This window comes from Suillus plorans (assembly GCF_016647745.1).
Source record: "Suillus plorans strain S12 chromosome Unknown HD556scaffold_71, whole genome shotgun sequence".
NCBI classification, from domain to species: domain Eukaryota; kingdom Fungi; phylum Basidiomycota; class Agaricomycetes; order Boletales; family Suillaceae; genus Suillus; species Suillus plorans.
Window position 1 is genome coordinate 167491 of NW_024537455.1, and position 20557 is coordinate 188047.

At 48.1% G+C, this 20557-nt stretch overlaps 8 protein-coding genes across 8 annotated transcripts; 4 read left to right on the plus strand and 4 right to left on the minus strand.

The window, feature by feature from the left end:
- The first annotated feature begins 706 nt into the window (after window positions 1-706).
- HD556DRAFT_916402 (uncharacterized protein) lies at window positions 707-1894 on the plus strand. Its single transcript, XM_041312029.1, has one exon. The coding sequence runs from the start codon at window positions 963-965 to the stop codon at window positions 1668-1670; it is 708 nt and encodes a 235-aa protein (XP_041155423.1). The 5' UTR covers window positions 707-962; the 3' UTR covers window positions 1671-1894.
- Window positions 1895-3846: 1952 nt separating this feature from the next.
- On the plus strand, window positions 3847-5097 carry HD556DRAFT_1245700 (transcription initiation factor TFIID subunit A-domain-containing protein; the record flags this gene model as incomplete). The annotated part of the gene is made up of 6 exons (XM_041298549.1): window positions 3847-4047; window positions 4109-4216; window positions 4253-4445; window positions 4519-4688; window positions 4741-4855; window positions 4907-5097. The coding sequence occupies 6 exons, from the start codon at window positions 3847-3849 to the stop codon at window positions 5095-5097; spliced, it is 978 nt and encodes a 325-aa protein (XP_041155424.1).
- Window positions 5098-5873: 776 nt separating this feature from the next.
- HD556DRAFT_1245716 (DNA mismatch repair protein MutS) lies at window positions 5874-10125 on the minus strand (the record flags this gene model as incomplete). Its single annotated transcript, XM_041298550.1, is given in 26 exon segments — window positions 5874-6063; window positions 6119-6214; window positions 6264-6584; window positions 6604-6719; window positions 6768-6805; window positions 6855-6898; window positions 6950-6957; window positions 7010-7036; window positions 7085-7102; window positions 7158-7320; window positions 7371-7557; window positions 7606-7647; window positions 7699-7776; window positions 7854-7937; window positions 7992-8073; window positions 8127-8234; window positions 8288-8347; window positions 8402-8479; window positions 8530-8777; window positions 8826-8902; window positions 8954-8989; window positions 9043-9158; window positions 9210-9487; window positions 9543-9623; window positions 9672-9769; window positions 9896-10125. The coding sequence occupies 26 exon segments, from the start codon at window positions 10123-10125 to the stop codon at window positions 5874-5876; spliced, it is 2904 nt and encodes a 967-aa protein (XP_041155425.1).
- Window positions 10126-10186: 61 nt separating this feature from the next.
- On the minus strand, window positions 10187-11916 carry HD556DRAFT_1499955 (band 7 family-domain-containing protein; the record flags this gene model as incomplete). Its single annotated transcript, XM_041308938.1, has 9 exons — window positions 10187-10614; window positions 10670-10847; window positions 10905-10967; window positions 11018-11143; window positions 11201-11385; window positions 11438-11516; window positions 11564-11612; window positions 11664-11697; window positions 11748-11916. 9 exons carry the CDS (start codon window positions 11914-11916, stop codon window positions 10571-10573), a joined length of 927 nt encoding a protein of 308 aa, XP_041155426.1. The 3' UTR covers window positions 10187-10570.
- A 119-nt stretch (window positions 11917-12035) lies between these two features.
- Window positions 12036-13548, plus strand: HD556DRAFT_916747 (PQ-loop-domain-containing protein). Its single transcript, XM_041312030.1, has 8 exons — window positions 12036-12137; window positions 12193-12218; window positions 12277-12439; window positions 12498-12840; window positions 12896-12919; window positions 12973-13116; window positions 13178-13209; window positions 13275-13548. The coding sequence occupies exons 1-8, from the start codon at window positions 12105-12107 to the stop codon at window positions 13344-13346; spliced, it is 837 nt and encodes a 278-aa protein (XP_041155427.1). The 5' UTR covers window positions 12036-12104; the 3' UTR covers window positions 13347-13548.
- A 161-nt stretch (window positions 13549-13709) lies between these two features.
- Window positions 13710-16057, plus strand: HD556DRAFT_1312260 (uncharacterized protein; the record flags this gene model as incomplete). The annotated part of the gene is made up of 5 exons (XM_041300630.1): window positions 13710-13794; window positions 13834-13876; window positions 14065-14092; window positions 14135-15613; window positions 15668-16057. 5 exons carry the CDS (start codon window positions 13710-13712, stop codon window positions 16055-16057), a joined length of 2025 nt encoding a protein of 674 aa, XP_041155428.1.
- Window positions 16058-16244: 187 nt separating this feature from the next.
- HD556DRAFT_1405640 (uncharacterized protein) lies at window positions 16245-17423 on the minus strand. The gene has a single exon (XM_041303975.1). It carries the CDS (start codon window positions 17393-17395, stop codon window positions 16301-16303), a length of 1095 nt encoding a protein of 364 aa, XP_041155429.1. The 5' UTR covers window positions 17396-17423; the 3' UTR covers window positions 16245-16300.
- HD556DRAFT_1405643 (kinase-like domain-containing protein) lies at window positions 17405-20036 on the minus strand. The gene is made up of 10 exons (XM_041303976.1): window positions 19318-20036; window positions 19039-19267; window positions 18918-18983; window positions 18675-18868; window positions 18489-18620; window positions 18280-18440; window positions 18154-18228; window positions 17862-18103; window positions 17709-17808; window positions 17405-17658 (listed from the first exon to the last, which is right to left on the minus strand). Exons 1-10 carry the CDS (start codon window positions 19746-19748, stop codon window positions 17621-17623), a joined length of 1668 nt encoding a protein of 555 aa, XP_041155430.1. The 5' UTR covers window positions 19749-20036; the 3' UTR covers window positions 17405-17620.
- Between the last annotated feature and the right edge of the window lie 521 nt (window positions 20037-20557).

Genomic DNA, 20557 nt, shown 5'->3' on the forward strand with positions numbered 1-20557 from the left:
TTGCCAACGCCGCGTCCTTATAATATGTAGAATACTATCCGGCACTTGAGCAGTTGACGCTTGCGAAGGGCCCCCATCCGTTTCCTCTTACCCACACCCCCCATCTGCAGATCTAAAGTGCTGTGCTGCGCTTGAGTAATTGCCAATCATTCAAGTTGGTCCGGCACGTTTACGACTCGCCGTAATTGACCAATCCTCTCAAGTTGTTAAGCATGTGGAAGGGTATCATGATACTTACATAAGCCGCCGAGTCGCCGCTCAGAAAACCAGTTTGTGTTGAACCAGACCATCTCGTCATGTCACGGTCTTCCAAAGAGCTCAAGGTTTGCCGTACTTCTACCCGTCGTCAGACATTCCATTACAGTGCTTTGCATTAGAAACTGCAGAAAAACGTGTTTGGTGACTTTGGTCAGGCGTTCGTCCATTTTGGGACTGTGTTATCAGTGACACAGTACTGCCAGTGCATGGCGCTTATGTACTAATCTTGATTGTCTACTTAGATAAAACCCATGCGGGGAACTCGCACATATGCATCAGCATAGACGGAGACACCGACACCCCACATCACATCCCACATTCGAACCCAGTTCTGTTATTATGCGTTCTCTGAGCTGCCATGAGCTGAGGTGAGCCAGGTCACCCTAAAATGGACAAACAAGCCTGACCAAACACGTTTGAAATTCTGTGCGATTCTGTGTGCGAACGACTGCAGTTTTTAATGCAAAGCACTGTGCTTGCAGAAGATCCCCTCTCCATCTGCAGATCTACTACAGTGCTGTGGTGTGCTTGAGTCCATATGGTAAATTGCCAATGGTCCGATGCGCGCTGTACGGCATCATAGACTCAGTTCATCTCCAACAAGTCAAGCGTGGCCTCATCGACATCCCTGAGCGCCGAGAAGCTTTGGCTTTTCTTCTTTTTTTTTTTTTTACACAAGCGATGTATAATTGCAGCAACTGACGATGCGCTATAGCGGGGTTCGGGGAACTCCGGTCCGAGGGAAAATGCACTTACGCACTCCCATTCTCATGGGGTGTGTGGGAGCTTTGGCTTTTCGAGGCCTAGCATCGTTCATGCTATTCTGGCTTGGCCGCTCCGTCTACACTGCCAGAATGCTCAACACACTGACTTCCCGCTGGCCCATCATTCGCGAATGGCTGCTTTTCCTCGAGGCAGACTACGCGTACAAAGACAGCATTGATAGAACCATGCGTATCCTTGCTAAGCGAGCGATCGTCGACTTCTTACGTGCCATCTGCAGGCATGATATGCTCGGGAACTCGCTTCCTATCGTCCTGTCTAGCCCAGGAATCGTGTCTTTGTTGTTCAGTCTGTGGGATTTAGAAACAAAAGGTTGTCATTTCAGCTCCTGCGTGGAAGACGATGACATCCCTAGTCCCCCTCCGATTATCCGCACTCCAGCTATTCTAGACTCCTGGATGTGCACATTTTCTGAGACGGAGACCTGGAATTGGCATGAAATCATGCGCCCGTTCGACAATGACGGAGCGAGGATTGCTGCAACAGCTCTTGATCATCTGGAGCACGACCTCGCACAGCACCCCATCGATAACGACTTGATTATCCACCTCCTGACCTCCCTTTCCGTAAACAACACATTCGCATTCCGTTACTTGTACAACACTCCATGCAGAAAACAGCAGACGTGACAAGTTGCCACCATGGTATCTCAGCGGCCCCACTCCATCAAACAACGTCACTTAGTGGCCAAGGCTATTTCGTACGCATGCCGGTATATCAGGGCGTATGTAGAAGACACGGATGGGCTACCCTGGATTTCTGAGGTCCTCGAGGCAGGCCCACTGCCCTCGTTGCTAGTGCTTGAGCCGTGGGTAAAACACCTCAAGGATAGTAATGACGAAGACTAGGAGCCATCTGGCTTCTTCTCTCGAGCATTTCCCCCAAGTATGCGATTTTTGGTTCCGTGCTTAAAGTGATGGGTCGGTCCATCAAGGCCCTTAATGCCGTTAAGGCGGTAGATAGGCCAAAGCCGGATGGCCCAATGCACAAACACTGGTCCACATTGGAGACACTTGTGATGACCCGACTCAAGTTGTTAGAGACTGATGATGTCGACGAGGCACATGTTGATTCTTGTCAAAGTTCAAAGGTACATATCATCTCACATATGATCTTTGTAGTGATCGATGTCCAGTGCAATAAATATGGAGTAGCAGGCATCTTCAAGCGCTGCGCTGGACCCTGGTTGCCTTCACGTGCATTATTGCAGTAGGGAATGCCAGATTTGTGATTGAAAACAAGGCGGCCATCAATATATTGTCGCGGAGTACAAGCTCGCCGTGCCAGTATGTGTTTCATAAATTGGAACTGATGCCGAATTTCATCCATTGATTCCTTGCAGAAGGAATTATGTGCCGTATTTCTACTCGTGATCTCCGCTTTCTTGAATGTGCTGGCCTCTCGTAGCATAACGAGCGAATCTCTAGGACAGCAGCAATACACGCTCCAGGGGCTGCAGTCGTGGGCAAAGTCTGAGCATCAAATGTATATTACTGTATCAAATATAGATTGTTTTAGATTGCAGCAAGTGATGAGAGACGATAATCGAGCTGATTGAGACTTGATTGGGATCTAGACGCACACCCTGAACACCCAGCATGTCAAAGAAAAAAACAAAGGTGCCCCAGCCAGCTGTACGAAAAACACTCAGGGAATGAGTCCTCTCAACCTAATTCTATCAGGATGTCAGATGTTAAATTGGCTGACTACGCTACTGATGTAACTCAGCTCATCGAAATATACAATAAACGAAATCACGAATGTGACTGCAGGTGTCTCAAATTCCGAGGTAAATCAAAAACACGCTGAGCCAGCTATTAGAGAATACGCTTGTGCATCCTGGTTATAACCAGGTTACATGAGTTATGACGGGAATTCCGCTTAGTTAACAACGTTGCATTTGATCTACCGTGATGTATACAATATAGTACAAGCTCTACTTATCCGCGGACGTCTGCGTGACTAGTACCGTTTGTGCTGTGTCCCGGAGAGGTGGGAGAAAGGCTTACCTGCGTCCCTGATAGCCAAGATCAGTCGCGATGCTCGTTAGAGAAATGTGTGTTCGAACTATTACATACTGAGAGAACAGTATCCATACTGTTACCCCTCTTGAAAGTAAGTGACAAATCCTGTCACGGAGGCAGAAAAGATCCAAGTTATCCGACTAGTGTCGGAAAAGTTGACAAAAGTATGGGTAGGTCTGCTCGCAAAGAGCTGTCGAGAAGCTACTTGTGTAGCCTTAGAAGAGTCCGACTGACAATGTGTCATGTATAGGCTTGGAAGCCCACTCTGCAGGCTAGTAGTTCGATATCATTGGACCTGGTATGTTGTCAGGTTGCAAACCTGACGTACCGAAGACCTAGGATGCATTTCTTGGATCCTCCGTCTCGAAACTAATGTTTGATCGGAGATACACAAACACACTTCGAGGATGACTTGAGTATTCACTTAGAAAGCCCTTCAATTTTGTCTGCCGAACTTTTGGTCGCAAACTCAGACATAGGATCCTAGAGGTAAGACGAAGAGGTCTTGAAGTGCATGATCTGTATGACGAGCGCCATGATGAGAGGCGATTGCAGCTATTTCCATATTGATAAGACCGGATTTCATTTTTCGTCTTACCGCTTCTATTACCTGTTACGGTGCTGTTCTGGCGGAACGAGGGCGGAATATTTACGTCCCCAGGATGGCACAGGAGTCGGGAGTTCGCTGCTTCCCTCTGCAGGTGGGCCATGGAAGAAGTAAATTTTTCTCACGGTCGCGCCACGCCTCTAGGAGTTGGACAACGAGGAGGAGAAATCATAAATGGCGACGAACGAAGCAGCAACAACAACAGCGGCTCCTCCAAACCCCGCGAACATAATTACCGCCCTGACTAGTGCCTTTAAAAGTCAAAATGGCGAGGCAGCATCGAGCACGCGCATAGCCCAGCTCCTCGAGCAGAACATGGGCCAACTTGGCGAGCTTATGCGGCAGGGCAAGCTCACTGCCGTACAGATCCAGCAGGTCCGTCGGCTTTTAAACCAAGTGAGATTTATTTTGTCTCACCTGGGCGTCTTATCTGTAGCTGAAAGATTACGCTGAAAAACACAAGTCCGCGACCAGTGCTGCTTCGGGAAATGTGGCTGGCACCTCAACCGCGAATAGCGGTACGAAGGTAATGATGACTCAATGGGTAGGAACCTCCTTTATCTCATCCCCTTTGTGGTAGACTGGGGCTACTGCAACAACTGCTACCGCTTTTAAAAGCGGGTCACCAGCACCTCTTCTTACATCTACACCTGGTGACGGGTATCCCATTAGCCAAACTCTCAACACCACCAATCCAGGACCCGTCCAGTGGGCAGCTGCACAGCAAGGAAGACCAACTCTTACAGGTGGAATGACTAGCGGCAGAGTGTCTGGTGAGTTCCTGACGATCATTTGCGGGGAAAGTAGCGATCCCCTCCGAGTAATAATTTTGATCCATATCGCCAGGTACCCCTGCTCAGATCGCACGATCCACGGACGATGCTGGTATGCTCAGCATAGAAGACAACCATCCACGGAGAAAGAATACCCCGGGAGATCAGAGCATGAGACGGTCGATACAAGACCTCGTCTCAAGTGTTGATCCCAACGTTCGGATCGAACCTGACGTGGAGGATGTAAGTCACTGTACTCAAATCCTTCGACATGCCTTCATTGTACCATCTACAGCTACTTCTTCAAATCGCCGACGAGTTCATCGACTCGGTCACAAACTTCGGTTGTCGACTAGCAAAACATCGCGGCGGTGACACGCTCGAAGTCAAAGACCTCCAGCTTCACCTTGGTAAGTCTGATCAGTTCATTCTTCCTCGTTCTACTCACCGCTCTGTCTCAGAACGCAACCACAATATCCGTATTCCCGGATTTGCATCGGATGATACGCGAATAGCCTTATCTCAGGCTGCTGTAGGACCTTCCGTGCCTGCAGCGGCAACAAAGAAAACAGCTCAGGGCACATCCATGACTTTACGCAGTCACCGCTTGGCGCAGGTGCAACAAGCGAAGAGGGAAAACAAGCTCGCATAGTGAATCGCGCTGGACATTCTTGCTTTCTTTGCTATCCCTTTTTTCATTGCTTGTTCGACTTGTAACGTATAATTGCTCATACTATAGTATCTCGAGATGTCACACTGACAGGGTGCTCCTCAGGACTTTTAAAATGCTACTGATATACTAGTTCTTATTCATCAAGGAGGGTTGAGTCTGAAGATGATGCATATGTTCGAAGTACTCCGAGACCGTTAATGATACTTGACGAGGTGCGTGTTCACCCAGTATAGTAAGGTTTAGTTTTGGGGGCTACCCAAGTGAGCGAGGTACGAGTGTAAGAATTGTGACTTTGTGATGCAGCACTCGGCCTCTCTTGTTTCCGCAGTGTTCACGCCACGCTCCAGCAGGCCCAAACCTGCCTGCTGCTGCTCTCCTTTCCCCCAGCTACCAATCACTTGTCCTCGTTGTCTCTCGTATCGTAGCCTACATTACTACTTGTCCCTAAAGCACATGCTAGTACTATGCATCCCTCTTCCGGGTCCAGGAGCCCGGGTGGCTGGTATCTAGACCTGCTGAGTTCGAGGCTGCTGCTGCGAGGCTTGCCCACTGGCGCTCGCATCTCACGTCGGCTTTCTCTTGGACAGCTTGGGGGCCAAGTCGTCCCTTCGTGTTGTTCTCCCTACCACTACCAAGACCGCTGCACGACAGCAAACACGAAAATTTTCCCGAGAATTGAGTGAGAAGGTTTTGCTTGTATTTTCTGGAGTCACAACAATCTTTACAATGGTATCATACACATGGGTAGAACGTAATCATTCATGAGGAGCCCGACCAAGCGCCTTAACAAGTCTTGATTTGATGTCTTGTTCATGAGAATCGTTCGTAAGATCCATAGCCAGAAATTTGTAGGTGGCGATTCCGGCGGCCTTGATATTTTCTTGTTCCTCTGCGGTCATGTTCTCTTCCAAAAGCTGCCCTAGTTCATGGTCGCCCAACAATTTGCTTGAGGTACCAGTGAATAATCTCTCCGTGGGTGTGTAAGAGGAAGGAAAACTACCTGACGTACTGCGCACGCTGTGCAATACGGGACGGCAAACCGAACATCGTAGCACATTGAGCTGCATGAGAATTGAGGGAAAGACCCGGGGAAACACTGGTTCGTTAATTAGGTACGCCGATGATTGCATGAACCCAGAAGGTACCGATAAAGATAGGTTATTTTCTCTCCAGGGGCGACGGCGAATGTAGGTTCCAAACGTTCGTGATCGGTTGAGTATAGGTCTTCAGATATCGACACGTCACCGGGATTGAGGTTGTTGCCTTTGCTTGAAGTGAAGATCACTTGCATGTGGAAAAACATGATCGGAAACTTGTTGGGATCGAGCATGTCCTTCTGAAAGACTTCATGGAAATGTGTGGCAGCTAAAACCTTAGGACACTGAGATCCTCTGTTGAGAAGATGTTTGATGACACCGCAAAACAACCCAGCCCCGTCTATGGACAAGTAAGAATCGACAATTATGCTTGTACCGTAAAGCGAACGAGCCTGCAGGGATCGTCCCCTTTCCGAATTCATCAAGGAGAATGAGAGAGTTTGCGGTACAATTCCGGAGGGCCAAGGAAACCTGATTGAGATCAATCATAAAAGCAGATTGAGCCTTGCAGCCAGTTTAGTATATGAGGAAACCGGGGCGCTGCAATAATACTTTGGATACTGATTCGCGGGTCTGTATACGAGTAAAGACTGTAGAGAAGGGTTAGTTGACATAAAGCGAAAAAGTCCAGAACGTCACTTTTGTCGACGATTCCCAGGGTGGCAGATGCCGCTGGAACGAAACTTCACAGGGTCATGAAGCTTGAAGTACGGAAACAATCACGAGTCCCTTACCAGCCGATCTAGGTTATTCAAGAGTTATGAGTGATCCAATATCTCAGAGCGGTTGCCAACCTGGGCCATATATTGAATCAGAGCAACCTGGTCTCATTTCAATACATCCTGGCATGTGACTGGTCAGATCTTTACCTGTTTCAGGTAGACGCTCTGCATTGTGCAAGAGGGAATTGAGCTGATATTGTAACGTGTAATTTGAACCTACTTTTCCGCATGCATTCGCGCCAGTGCACAAAACAATGCTGCTACACATAGGCAGATTGTCAACTTCTGTCTGTGGTTCGGCGCTGTCACCGAAACCGATACCAGCTACAAGCTGAGCATCATTGGGAACAAAAATGTCGACTACCTGCTCTTGTAAGGGATGTCTTACGAGAGAAGGTTAATAATGTAGCAAGTAGCACTCCACGATGCTCACCGTCCTTGATCGATGTCGATAACAGGATCCTCTGACATCTGAGGTCGACAGTAATTGTATGCCCGAGAAGCCTCTGCAAAGGCTAGCAGGCAGTCCAGTTCGGCACAAACGTCACATGCATGTCTCATCCCTTCGCTGAATACAAGGATCCGTTCCAAGAGCTCTTGGACGATCTCTATTTCACGGTCTGTTGCACGTGAGTCTTTTACTGATTAGAAGCTATCAAAACTCGCACCGACTATTAATGGGTGGAGATCGCCGATGTGCATATCCATGTCTTAGACCTGAATCACACGCTTTCTCGGAATGAGGATCAAGGCAAGCTTACCATCCATCTCTTCCGATTTGAAATACACATGGGCACTGGAAAGACGCCGTTCAGTCACAAAGTCAATCATTAACAAGACTTATCGCTTGCTCTGAGGAGAACTGAACGATTAGGTCAGTCCGTTACATCAGATATAGCAAGGACAACGTCGGGACTTACCTGGAAGCTCCATCCATCTAGAACCTTGATGCCCTCCTCAGTCGTCCATTCCTCCTGCATCGGAACGCAGATCAAAAAACCTGCCGATGGAAATTGTTGAATATACACTTATACTAGGTTCGAGAATGCATCACCTAGCTGTGGGAAATATACCACGTTCAGGGACGGCGTATAATCTACAGGAATCTTTCGGCATATTTGCTCAGCGACTTTACACTATAACATGTTGAGAAAATGACAGAGCATCTGTGAGACAGGAATGAGCCCACCAAGACAGCGTCCAATCCGGCGTAAACGTGTTTCCTCTGATCTAGTTCCTCGTCGATGTACGATCTAACACATATGCGATTGTTGTTGGTAGATTCCTCCCAGTCAATCTAACCAGTGAATGGGTAACTTAGTAAATAGAAACAATGATACAAGCACTTACTGTCTCGTTGACAGCATTTCCGGTGTCCTTGAAGCTCGCAATGTCCAACGTTGCAACCAGCTAACAGTTCATTCAGTCCAGCTTCTCCTGGCGAGCCGCTCACCAATACCATACCTTTCGTACTACCTCTACTCGATCACCTCCGTGAAGTTCTGCCAGGGCGTCGCGTAGCATTGCAGAGTGATATGTAAACTTCGCTTGACGTCAGATCGAATTTGAAACTAGAACCGGGTGAATCATACCTTCACCAGGCCTTGCCAATCACTGACGCCAGCTTTCCCAGATCGCAAGAGTCCGAGGATCCTCGGAATATTCTTGATACCTTTCAAGTGAGTTTGCAAAGCACTCGCAGGTGCTAAGTTCTCCGGATGTAGAAAGCAGTCAATAGCGTCATGGCGGGCGGCGATTACAGGAATGGATAGAGACGGGCGCATGAGCCAGGTGCGGAGCAAGGAACGACCCAAGGGTGTCCGAGTATTGTCAAGGATACCTGTACATATTGATGAACGTGACGACATCGAAAGTCGTGATAACATACCAAAAAGCGACAAACCTTCTTTTGTCTTATCAGAGTGGATGGATGCGTGGCTTTCGTTTTCGAATATCTGGAGGGAACTGTACTTCGGTTAATGTACTCTCAAGGCAACACCCTGATGCCCCACTTACAAAAGTGCGTCAGCATTGATGTGCATGACCTTATCTCTTAGAAAGGAGTCAACGCAATACTATGCAAAACGTTTGCAATACCGACTCACATAGTCAACACTTCGATGCCGGAGATGTGGAGCCCCTCGACGCCTGCATCATCATCCAGTTCGCTCGCTGCTCGCTCCCTCGCAAGGTAGTCGAGCAGAGCGCCAAGGCATGAGATCTATGGTGTAATAGATGAGACAAAATACTGCACCCGCGTATCTAGACGCACACAAAGAGGAGAAGATTCCACCGATGCATAGTTGGCCAACCTGATCGCCGCATTCCATCTTTTCATAGTTGGGTCGCCTGCCGGCTGTTTGCGTTTCTGCATGAATTCATATGCGTTTCTTGGCTCAGCGCCTGAATTGCTGTCGGATGACAAACATTGACCAGTATCTTCGGTTGTCAACTCGGAGAGAAAAGGGAGCGACAACAAGCGGTCTCTCCCTCTGTGAGGAGTGAACTCTTTATGTGGCCTGATTTGAAAGACACCTCCAGAAGCCTCAGCTGAGTCGTTGGGTTGAGTACCTGCGCATATATGCAGTGGCAATAGAGAGCATACCAAATTTCTGAAGGACCGATATAAACGGGTCGTCGGCTTTGGAGCTGGTCAACACTATGTCAGCGTTGCATTGTTCTAGAACTGGTACGGGTTCAGATGGGCAAAATGATGAGAAGGATTCCACTCAACGCATGTTCGTAAGATCGAAGTGAACATCCTCTTGCGTATCTTCAAGCACATAGACTATACACCTAACAGAATCGTAGTATGCGCCTGCAACGCGTCCTCTGGAGGAAATACGCTGATATGTATTGGAAACACGCACTCATTGAACGACTTACGATTGGCAAGACATCGTCAAGTAGATCTGACTAGATGGTCAGCTCCACGGGACACAACACTCTTTGAGAAACTTCACCTTTGATGTGTTCGCATCGTCCTCCGAAATACCGTTCTCCGTATTTGCTACCGCTGCCACTGATTCAGAATTACCCTCCCATCTGACTTTCTTTCGTGGCAACTGGAAACTCTCTTCAGTGTCGGACTCGGCTGTCTGATTCAGATTTTGCTCGTGGTTTTGTGCGCTCTTAGCGACTTTATTTTTACGGTGATTAGAAGACCTGTTTTGTTTTGTCCTCTTCATGTCGTTCCGATGCGTGTCTGTGGATGGTAAGCGGTAACTTGCAAGGCAACAACTTGAAGTTATACTGTTACGTCACTACTGACAGGCGCTACTAGGGCAATGGATCCAAACCGAGTCCTCGCGAAATATCATTATTATTATGTCGGGTCTGAATATATATATATGTCATGTGCGGTTTCATTACTAGCGTCAACGCGTCATTCATTCATGTAGGTGACCGAAAATCCCGCTACATACTTATCTTTTCATCTGTTCTACTATAGTAATGCTGGACTCCGACTCGGAGTCGTCCACCAGAGGCGTGCAATCAGCCAAGCGAATACGTCAATAGAAGATATGTGTGTTCCTGCAGTTTGAAGTTCAATATACAAGCTCATAGTCGACATGTGCCTTTTCATTAGCAGCGACGGTACAATGATGACGAGATGCGGACAAGGTAATAGGATTACTTCTTTACTTTCAGTAACTCTTTTGTGTCCTCTCCAGTCACTGTGTAACAAAGAATTTGTGAGTAGCAACCGTCACAAAGTAGGAGACAACATACCATTCAACAAGAGGCTCTGGGCATCTAACATCACTTTATTCCCTGAGGAGGCTAGCATGTTGGCGATATCCCGTGCGGCCTCAAGCCGACGAAGCTCCAGAAATCCTTTATTCGTGCGCATGGCTTCACCAATCAGCTCAGCACTCTTTGCCTCACCTTGAGCTCGCACTATAATAGACTGTAGAAGACACATCAGAACTAAGAAAAACCGATAATCACTACAAGGATATATTACCTGCTTTTCTTGAATGGCCTGATCAACCAAGAAGGCAGCCCTCAAAGCTGTTTGTTGAGCGACCTGTAGGGCAAGATTACCTCGGTGAATGGGATATGTGCCAGATTACTTGCCTGCTTGGCCTCGACAGCATGCGTAAACTCAGGTGAAAACGCCACATGGGTAATAGACACATCGTCTAGCACCACATTAAAGCGCAATGCACGATTCGTCAAGTTCTCACGAATTAACCGGGACACCTGACACATAACCCATCGTCATTTTACAACAGGGTAGCAGGTGAAAATACTCCGCACCATCTCACGTTGTGTAATAAGCTGACTTGCATTGAACTGTGCGACCACACTTTTGAGGACTTCATTGACTATAGACGGTAGTACGCGCTCGTCATAGTCTTTTCCTAGTTCACGGTATATTTGAGGCAGAGCAGATACAGCCGGCCGGGACAGAACTCTGCAAGTAATGTTGACCATTTGCAAATCTACAATTCCAAATTAAGCGGGTACATGTATGCCGCAAGCTGCAGACGTCACCTTTCGTGCCAGTCAAACTTGCTACACTCCGAGGCTTTGCACGAATGTCGAAAACTATTGGAGTCTCGAACCAGGGAACCTGAGGAGCGTAAGCAAACAAAATGCGTTAAAAAGAGTGGTACGAACCATGAGATGTGTCCCTTCGCTGTACACCTCATCCTTAACACCCTGGAGACTGAAGCCGAATGAGCCATCAACTCAGAAGGCACCTGACACAACAGCCTACCGAGTATATTTGATAGCTCTGTGACCACCATCAACTTATTTGAGTTGTCAGAAGTCGCTACAAAAATCCCGATACGAGGCACACCGTTGAACAAGCTCGAATTCAGAAGAAGTCCACCGCCCACTAGCGCGACTATAAGGCCTCCGCCTGCGAGGAAGCGACCTGGACCTCCTGGCATCCCACCACCACCTCCCGACTGACTAGCCCTCTTTATTTGTTGAGCAAAATTTCTGAATGCGTCTTGACTATTCATGGTGTCGATTATGCCCGGCAGAGTGAAGAAAGTTCGAAGCCTACTACGCAACACACCGGCACACGTCACGTGCTCCTTCATGACATTTCAAATTTTGTCCCCAAAAAATCTAATCTTGATTTTGGTCTTGTTTTCTTCCATCTCCTTTAAGCGCTGAGCTACCAAGTGGTACCGTCCGTAACTCATCAATGTTCGGGGAAGGAAATGCAGCCAGCAGTGTCGTGCGTAATCGCGTATTCCAATCGACCCCCGTGCTGACTTCGAATTTTATTGAAGCTTGGATGGATTTCAATAGCATGCTGGTCAGTGAGGCAAAGAATTTATGTCAAAAATCAGACTCATCTTTCACAACCTCTGCAGGATTGTCGTTTATTCTCCTCAGATAATTGAGAATTACCAACTACAGAGCGGGGAGGGCTTATCTCTTCTTTTCATCTATGTATGGTTGCTGGGTGACGTATGTAATCTCATGGGTGCAGTGATGGCCGGATTGCTGCCTACCGTAATCATCCTTGGAGTTTATGTGAGTTTTATGTGCTACTTGTAATATACCTCCCTGATGTGATACCCTTATCGGCTAGTACACTTTATGCGACACAATATTGCTTTGCCAAGTATACTATTACCGATGGAAGCGGCAAGCCGGGAGGCACGTTGTACCTGTGCACATCACAGGGGAGGTTTCCGAAGAAACCTGCCTTATTACTGATAGTCGCTCAGCGGATCCCCCGGAAAGACCAGAGCTCTCGATCACGCGAATTTTTGTGCGGTACCTGGCCGCTGTCACATTTGTATCAGTCACTGGTGTGGCGGCGTATTGTATCAGCAACTGGCTTCCCAGCGATGATACCCCTCCAGCCCTTCCAGATACGAAGCTGGATTGGCATATCCAGGTAATAGGGTGGACCAGCGCCTCTGCTTATCGTGTGTTCCTGTCATACCATGTGTGGATACCTTCACTTACCACCTTCCTCGACAGTTGGTGCTCGGCTGCCACAAATAGGTCAGTATTGCTCACGCCTAACGCCAGTCACACTGTTCTGAATTTCCGTTCAGTCAAGAACTTCAAGACCAGATGTGAGGGTCTTGCCCCTGGATTATTTGTCTTCTCTATTCTGGGAAACACGACATACGCATTATCTATTATTGCTGCATCTCGCGACGCAGATTATCTGATCAGGAATGCAAGCTGGCTAGCAGGTATTTGCTCATGACTTATGTACTTAGTACATGCGGTTGACTAATCGCTTAAATCCTTTAGGTAGTGGTTTGACCGTCTTTCTCGATATTCTTGTACGTCCAATCGCTCTCTGCCAAATAGATTTCATTACTCAGAACTCTAATTCTCCTATCTTTAGGTGCTCAGCCAGTTCTTTTATTACGGATTTGTTTCAGGGCAGCGAGGCTGGATCGATAGAGTTCCGGTGTAATGCTCAGTGTTACTATTAGAAAACTGTATGTACTGTTTCCTAGTCTTAGTAGAACTTTACGGACTGCTTTTACGCATATGTTATCTATTTAAATCGTACCTCGCTGACCGAGATGACGCACGCTCGTGAAACTGATTGCATTGCCATTTTGCCCAAAAAAACATCTAGGGAGGATGTCTATGGTACAAATGACCCATATCCCTGGATTTTGCAGTTCTTGTTAGCTGTGTGGGAAAGGGATTCGGATCGAACCAGGGACTTTGCACTTTGTTTGAATCTCACTTTGCCTCGTTGCTCTCCTCGTGTCCGAATTGCTATTTTGCCGCCGCACGTTGCAAGTTTCATCAAACAATTCCGGACGAAATGTCCTCCTGGAGTAACTCAATACAACATGCTCCTGGCCTCGTGCCAATATCAACGGACACCGCAAGTTTCCATTATTTCGCAGGTACATTCTTATCCGTGCGATCAACTTAAAACCTTCCAGTTCTCGTCGGATTAGGTCCCCATCTTTCTGTCCGGTTAACTTTGTACGTACCAGGATGATCACAAATGCAGGCATGTCCTATCTTATTCATCGATTAACTGCGATGACACTTATGTGTACACGCACAGGTGGTGTTTGAAAACGTTCACGGCTAGTCAAGCCGCATTTTATTGAAAGCCCTACAACCACATCACCGTTATTAATTCAGCACTTTTACGTGCGGTTGTTCAGCACTCATAAAGAGTTCAGCGACAACCACGTACCCATCGATCACCTGTAGCCATCATACTATATGATGCAGTGGCCATCTTTATCTCGCTCAGCTAGAGACGATACCACCACTATCATCGCTGATCGCCGTGGTTCAAAGTTACCCGATGTGACTGCCGCCTTTCTTACTCGGCCATCTAGCGTATCATCCTCGACGTCCTCATCACCAACGTCCCCTCCTCCACCTTATGAAGCGATTCATTTCCTATCTCAACCGGTTTCGCAATGCATTCCAGGTTTTGTCCCAACGCCGTCTGCCAACGGCGGACCGCCTCGTCGTCGTGAAAACTCTGCGCTATCCATGACACGATACAATGTCGACCACTCGCTCTCAGGAGGAAGTTCAACTTCGGGTGTGTCCATCCCTCATTTGAGGGAGGCACTAGACTCCCTGGATACTCAGATGGCATCCTTGCTCAACCAGCGCCAGGAGCTAGAGTCGCACCTGGATCAAGTTGTTCGATCCCAATCTCCTATCCATCGAATTCCAGAAGAACTCCTTTCGTCGATATTCGTTGCAGGAGTGTGTAATATAGGAGAGGATGACCCACTATTGGTAGCGACCTTAATGTTGGTCTGCCGATATTGGAGGGACGTCGCCATCGACACCCCAGAACTGTGGGCGGATATCTGCGTGAGTCCGCACGACTCCCTTGAAAAAGCGCATCGCAAGCTCGCACGTTCAAAATCGGTACCTCTTGATATCACGATCAACTTCACTCCTCGAGTTGACAATTCGAGCGGCGCCATGGAGAGTATTATTCATGCGATGGATCTTATCCGTCCTGCGCTTTGGCGAGCAAGGTCCTTTCGCCTCAGTGTTCCCAACAAACCACAGGCACATGCTGCCCTTCTGCGCTGTAAAGAAGAAGCTCCCTATTTGGAAAGTCTCTGTATCCGCGTATTCCATTCTATGCAGGAAGATCAATACTCCAGCCCCTGCCTTCCGCTTTTTAAGGGGCACACTCCCCGCCTTCGTTCGTGCTCTTTCACGTCCTTTAATTTCAATTGGGACAGGAGAGTTGTATCAAACCTGCGCGTGCTCCAACTAGGGGGCTACTGGAACGGGTCTTCACCATCTGTCGACACCTTGCTAGATATTCTGCGAGGCTGTCCAGGTCTCGAAGAACTTGCATTGCGCAACATGTCGGACGTGGATCCTGAAACTTGTGTTTCTCTCGAACATGAGTTTATGTCTACGAAGGTTGTGAAACTCCCAAGGCTTACCAAGGCATCGTTCTATTACGCAGGCATCATGCGCACGCGGATGCTTCTTAGTCAAATATCGTTCCCTGCGCTTGAGTCACTCGACTTCTGCTACCTCGACAACCTCACACCAGTTTTGGAGCACCTTCGACAGCAATCTCTTACTTCCCTTCCACTGAAGTATCTTCGTATTGAGTCAAGTTTTTTGAACGAACCGAAGTTTATAATACTACTTCGGCGACTAACATCATTGGTTACTCTGGAGTTGGTGGATGTGGAAGATATCACATGCTTCTTGTTGAAGGTGAGCATCCACATAACCGTGTCATTGGCGCATATTCCAATTACCTCTTATCAGAATCTTTCCTCGCCGCCTGTGGCCCATCCTTGGGTGTGCCCCAAGCTAGACCGTCTCAACCTTGACGGGTGCACTGCACTCGAGTGGGATGCTCTACGAGGACTTGTGGAATCTCGCCTCTCTGGTCGTCCACCTCAACTCTCTTCTGCTTCGACTGCAGTAGCTTCGCGCTCATCCTTCGTATCCACCGCGTCTGCTTCTGCCCATATCCACGCCTTGTCCCTAAGCCGTTCTGCGACGCCCACAATGCAGCCTCGTCGTCTATCGTCGATTGATGTTACACGCTGCCATCAGATCAGCAAAGAGATGGTGCAGTGGCTCAAGATGTACGTCCGCGATGTTCGCTGTGAGCCAGCAAAGGGGATATGGGGAGAGTCTATACTACCCTAGTGCTGAGCAGCTCCCGATTAATATTTCTCGCGAACACGCACACCTAGATTGCAAATACTTGAATTGATGAGTGCTACGTGGATTTCCTGTACTGATTGTATACTGTACTTACCCGCACGATGGTGTCTGCATGCCACGACATTATGTATGTAACGAAAGACTGTCACTTATTAAAATATTGCCCGTGTACAGTTTGTAGTTTTCATGCAATTCACTTGATCTCTTTTAATACGAGGTCGTAAACTATTCGTTAAGATATGCAAGCATATGTTTCCTTTCGTTCTCTTCGCGCTTTCGTACCTTCGAAAATCCTCTTCGACCTCTGCCAACTTCAACCCTCTTCTTTCGCAGTTCCTCAGAGGTCCTAATGTGGGATGCCAATGCCGCTTGGTTATGAGTAACCCGCTTCTTCGACTGCTTGTATGGGCCCTCAGTTTTCGCCTTCAAACCAATCCCGAGGCGGTCAGATTTAAGTATCGTTGGAATAGGCGTCAAAAGCGACTTCTGGGTGTACGGATCATGTTCTCTAGACGCACTGGACGCTGGAGCAAGCGGAAGGGAAGCAGATCGGTGGAAAGATTCAAAGTCATCTTCTGTCTCTGACTCTGATTCAGATTGGGTGAGATCAATGACGTCTGGGGGTATATCTCGAGATTTATTGTCGCCGACTAGTACGCTTGCTCCCCGCAAGGGTGCATGCGAGATTGATACAGGTGATCGGGGGCGCAGAGATCGAGCGACATGTGCACCAAGCCCTTCTCCTTCGTTCCAGCCACCCTTCTGTAGCAGATTGAAGCCTTTGTTGGATGGCCCTATTGCCAGCCAGACTGGAGGAACAAAACGTTCCTCCGATGGTAGCGGTGGCGGATCTCGTGCAAGAAGGTCTGCCAATGACGGTGCGGGAGAACTAGGTTTGCTCGATGGTTCAGACTGAAGCGCTCGTTTTATGAACCAATTGTTCTTGGTGGTAGCCTCCTTCTTTGGCTTACTAGTAGGAGCCTCACTGGGTGTACTTGACGATCTAGCTGTCAGCGGTTGGTTCCCCGACATCTTGGAGCTATCTTTTGTCAAAGCTTTGTACCACTCAGAGATCCCGCTATCTGGAGCAGAGGCATTCGAAGATACTGTGTGGGTAAGCGAAACAGCAGAACCCCACTCGTCGTACTGAATGCGCGCGGGAACAAAGGATGGAGGTGGGGCATGGCGAGCAGCAGAGAAAGTTGGCGCTGTGTTCCATTGTTCTGTTTCGTCTATTGGAATTTGGCCCGTCTCTTTCTCTAGCTGCTCTCTATCTGCGGGATCATAGTCCGAACGAATGTGATGAGCGACAGTAGCCATGCTAGTGCTGGTCGTAGTAAGCCCTTGGGGACCCGTGTCTTTGACTAAGCGACTCTGCACTTATTTGGAAACAATCACCCCTGTCGTCACCTAGTTAGAAACTGACAGTACTATTCAATATCCAAAATACGCTGATTGAGCCGTCATTACAGAATGTACGTGCGAGGTGACAACAAATATATGATACCAGTGCTATGTCCACCAAATGAGATTTGAGATGACCTATCAACCGATAGGCATGTTGGAACCATTATACGAGAATCCTATAGCAGGTAGGGTGAGTCGAATTTCAAGGACATCGTAATTGACATACCAGCGAACTGAGCTTGGACGGTGGATGAGAGATGGGAGCCATCGACATAACTATCGATAGGCGCCTCGGCCGTGAAGACAGTGTCGAAGTTGGAAACATCCTAAGCATCGACGGACTCAACAAACACGTACTCCCAGGGAGATATGCACTTACCACGGGACTTGACACACTTGGCTTGAACGGTGGTTGGATCTTTTTCTGCAGAAGCTTCTTGAAGTCAATGTGGTTTACAAAGAAAGGGTGCTTCTTAATCTCCTCAGCGCCGTTCACTCCAAGTCGTTTCGAGGGATCTCTGTTGAGAAGACTAGTCAAGATGCTTCGGGCTTCTGTACCAATGTCGGGGCCAAAGGTGAGCGGATCAGCAAGAATTTTCTGATACATCTTGTCCGTGACCTCTGAGGTGGATGGTTAATGGTAGAGATACAAATACAGTGATAGGACAAACCATCATAGAAGGGTGGAAGACCGGAGAGCATCTCGTACAGAAGTACACCAAGAGTCCACCAATCAATTGACTTGTCTAAAATAGATGATCAGGAGATCATACGACAGGCGACGAAGTGGAACTGACTATATCCTTGACCGTTCAGGATCTCCGGTGCAAGGTATTCCGGTGTGCCACAGAACGTGTTTGTCGTATCTGAATCCTTCATATTGAGCTTACATAACCCGAAGTCGCACAATGCAATGTGTCCAGTATAATCCAGAAGAATGTTTTCTGGTTTCAGATCGCTGAACTTCGATGAGTACAGTATAAAAAGAGGGAGACGGTCTGCCTACCGGTAGACGACATCGAGTTCATGTAAATGTTCCAGAGCTAATAGCAACTCAGCACTGTAGAATCGCGATCGTTCCTCGTTAAACCGCTGTTCGCGTTGCAAGTGGTGGAACAGTTCTCCTCCATTGACAAAGCTAAAGGGTGTACTCGTGAATAACATCGAGAGGCGAACGTTGAAATAACCTTACGCAAGTACCAAGTACAGCTTCTGCTCGGATTGGAAACTGAACTTCAGGGGTACGATGAAGGGGTTTTCGACACGCGCGAGCACGAGCCGCTCGGCCAATGTGTGCGTGATTTCTTTTCGGTCGACTATATGAGCTTTGCGGATAGTCTTGAGGGCATATATCCGCGTAGTGTCGCGCTTCCTGACCTGCATGACCTGCAAGGAACGTAGGTACGACTATTGTCAAGTTAATGTTGCAACCCACCTTGCCAAAACTGCCTTTTCCAATGACAGTGATGAGCTCGAATTCGTCGATAGTCAGAGATTGGCCCTGTCAACCTCGTTAGTCTCTCATAGCTCGAAACTCGAAATATAAAGTCACTGACAGAGCTAGGCTGGTATGCTACACCGATTTGAATCTTTCCTTTGCCACCTGTCATGTCGTGCCACTGGTCTTGACCCACAACGCCAATATTATCAAAGTCCGGCGTGAACTTGATTCCGCCCATGAAAATATCATTGCCCATATCATCCGCTAAACCATCACTGCCGACTTTGGGCTGTTCGGTTCTCAAGTAGCACTGTATTGAAATTTCTGAGTGGCGCGAGACATCACTGGCAGCGAATTCAGGACAAGTCGTACGTGATATAAAGTAGACACTCACAACTGGGCCTGGTACATATACAGTGGTTTCTCCAGATCACCACCCAATGGGGTAATGAGGACTTGATTGACTTCGAATTCCATTACCAGGTAGGGTAGCCACCAACATTGTGTACGCTGGATACTGTCTTTTGCGCCATGACGCTTCACGAGCCGCCTCTGCGTTACGCTCGAGGGAGATACAGACGCGGCGACTTTGGCCTGTTGCGTGGACAGCGCTGTTTGCACAGCAGAAGGGACCGTGGTGCCTACAGGAAGGGCCAGGTCTTCAGCCCATAGAACGCGTATGCTGAGAAGACCTGTCCGTGAAGTAGGTTTCCCCCCAGGATTACTTGGTGTCGGAGTAGTCGACCGGGGAGGCTCGTCGGAGCATCCAGCAGACAAGGTGGCTGTTGAAGCTTTTTTAGTCAATTTCCCGAATCCCTTCAACATAGCGCCTAGTCGATATTAATGACCAAAGAAAGAAAATATTGTGTAGTTAAGGCGACGCGGGAGGATTACACAGGGTTGATGTGGGGGCAGTTGACAAAACAAGTTGATGGTCTATGTTACACCGTCGCAGTCAAGCGCGTTACAGTTTATGGAAGTCGGCAATAGCACGTGGCAAATTGCTCACCGAGTCGGACAACTCTAGTAAGTACTAGTACTAGTACTGTGAAGCAACCGATGCGAGTCACAGCCCACATGTGCTTAGGCATACAGTCTTAAGCTTCAAAGTCGACAGGGGATTTTATTATTACCCGCGAGAGTGTCACAAACCCTTTATTATAGAACGAACTACGACTGTCTTTTTTTCTTTTATAGGACTGGAGCTAGCCGGCATCATGATCACAAGCCTCGAATCAGCCCGAGCGCCGAAAATACGACAACAACGGCTTGCAGAGCATCGATAAGCAAGCGTATCGCCATCGTGACTAGTACATACTTGCAAGTCTATGCTTACTATGACTCACACACCGAGTCACACAGACACAATCCATGAACTGATGGAGTCAAAGTCTTAGTACGACTCGGAGTGATGAGTGTATACGTACTTGCTGCGTACGACACCCGATTGGCTCCCAAAACTCTAGGACAATTCTAGGGCCGTCATTCGAATAGGGGACTATTAAGCACCCTTTGAGGGATGAGCACGAGCAAGACTTCGGCAGGTAAACTCAAAAGTCAATTGGGAACCCAGTTTATCTTCGGCGCCAAAGAAACGAAAGGGTCCCGTGGGTACTCCTCCGATGGTGATTACC

Excerpts from the sequence above, each read along its gene's own strand:
- HD556DRAFT_916402 (XM_041312029.1), top strand. The coding sequence starts at position 963 with ATGCGCTATAGCGGGGTTCGGGGAACTCCGGTCCGAGGGAAAATGCAC.
- HD556DRAFT_916747 (XM_041312030.1), top strand. The coding sequence starts at position 12,105 with ATGTTCGGGGAAGGAAATGCAGCCAGCAGTGTC. Across the intron at positions 12,219-12,276 it reads TGGATTTCAATAGCATGCTG|GATTGTCGTTTATTCTCCTC; the intron begins GTCAGTGAGGCA and ends CAACCTCTGCAG. Across the intron at positions 13,117-13,177 it reads GAATGCAAGCTGGCTAGCAG|GTAGTGGTTTGACCGTCTTT; the intron begins GTATTTGCTCAT and ends TAAATCCTTTAG.
- HD556DRAFT_1405640 (XM_041303975.1), bottom strand. The coding sequence starts at position 17,395 with ATGGCTACTGTCGCTCATCACATTCGTTCGGACTATGATCCCGCAGAT.
- HD556DRAFT_1405643 (XM_041303976.1), bottom strand. The coding sequence starts at position 19,748 with ATGTTGAAGGGATTCGGGAAATTGACTAAAAAAGCTTCAACAGCCACC. Across the intron at positions 18,441-18,488 it reads GAACTCGATGTCGTCTACCG|CGATCTGAAACCAGAAAACA; the intron begins GTAGGCAGACCG and ends ATCGAAGTTCAG. Across the intron at positions 17,809-17,861 it reads CAAGTGTGTCAAGTCCCGTG|GATGTTTCCAACTTCGACAC; the intron begins GTAAGTGCATAT and ends GTCGATGCTTAG.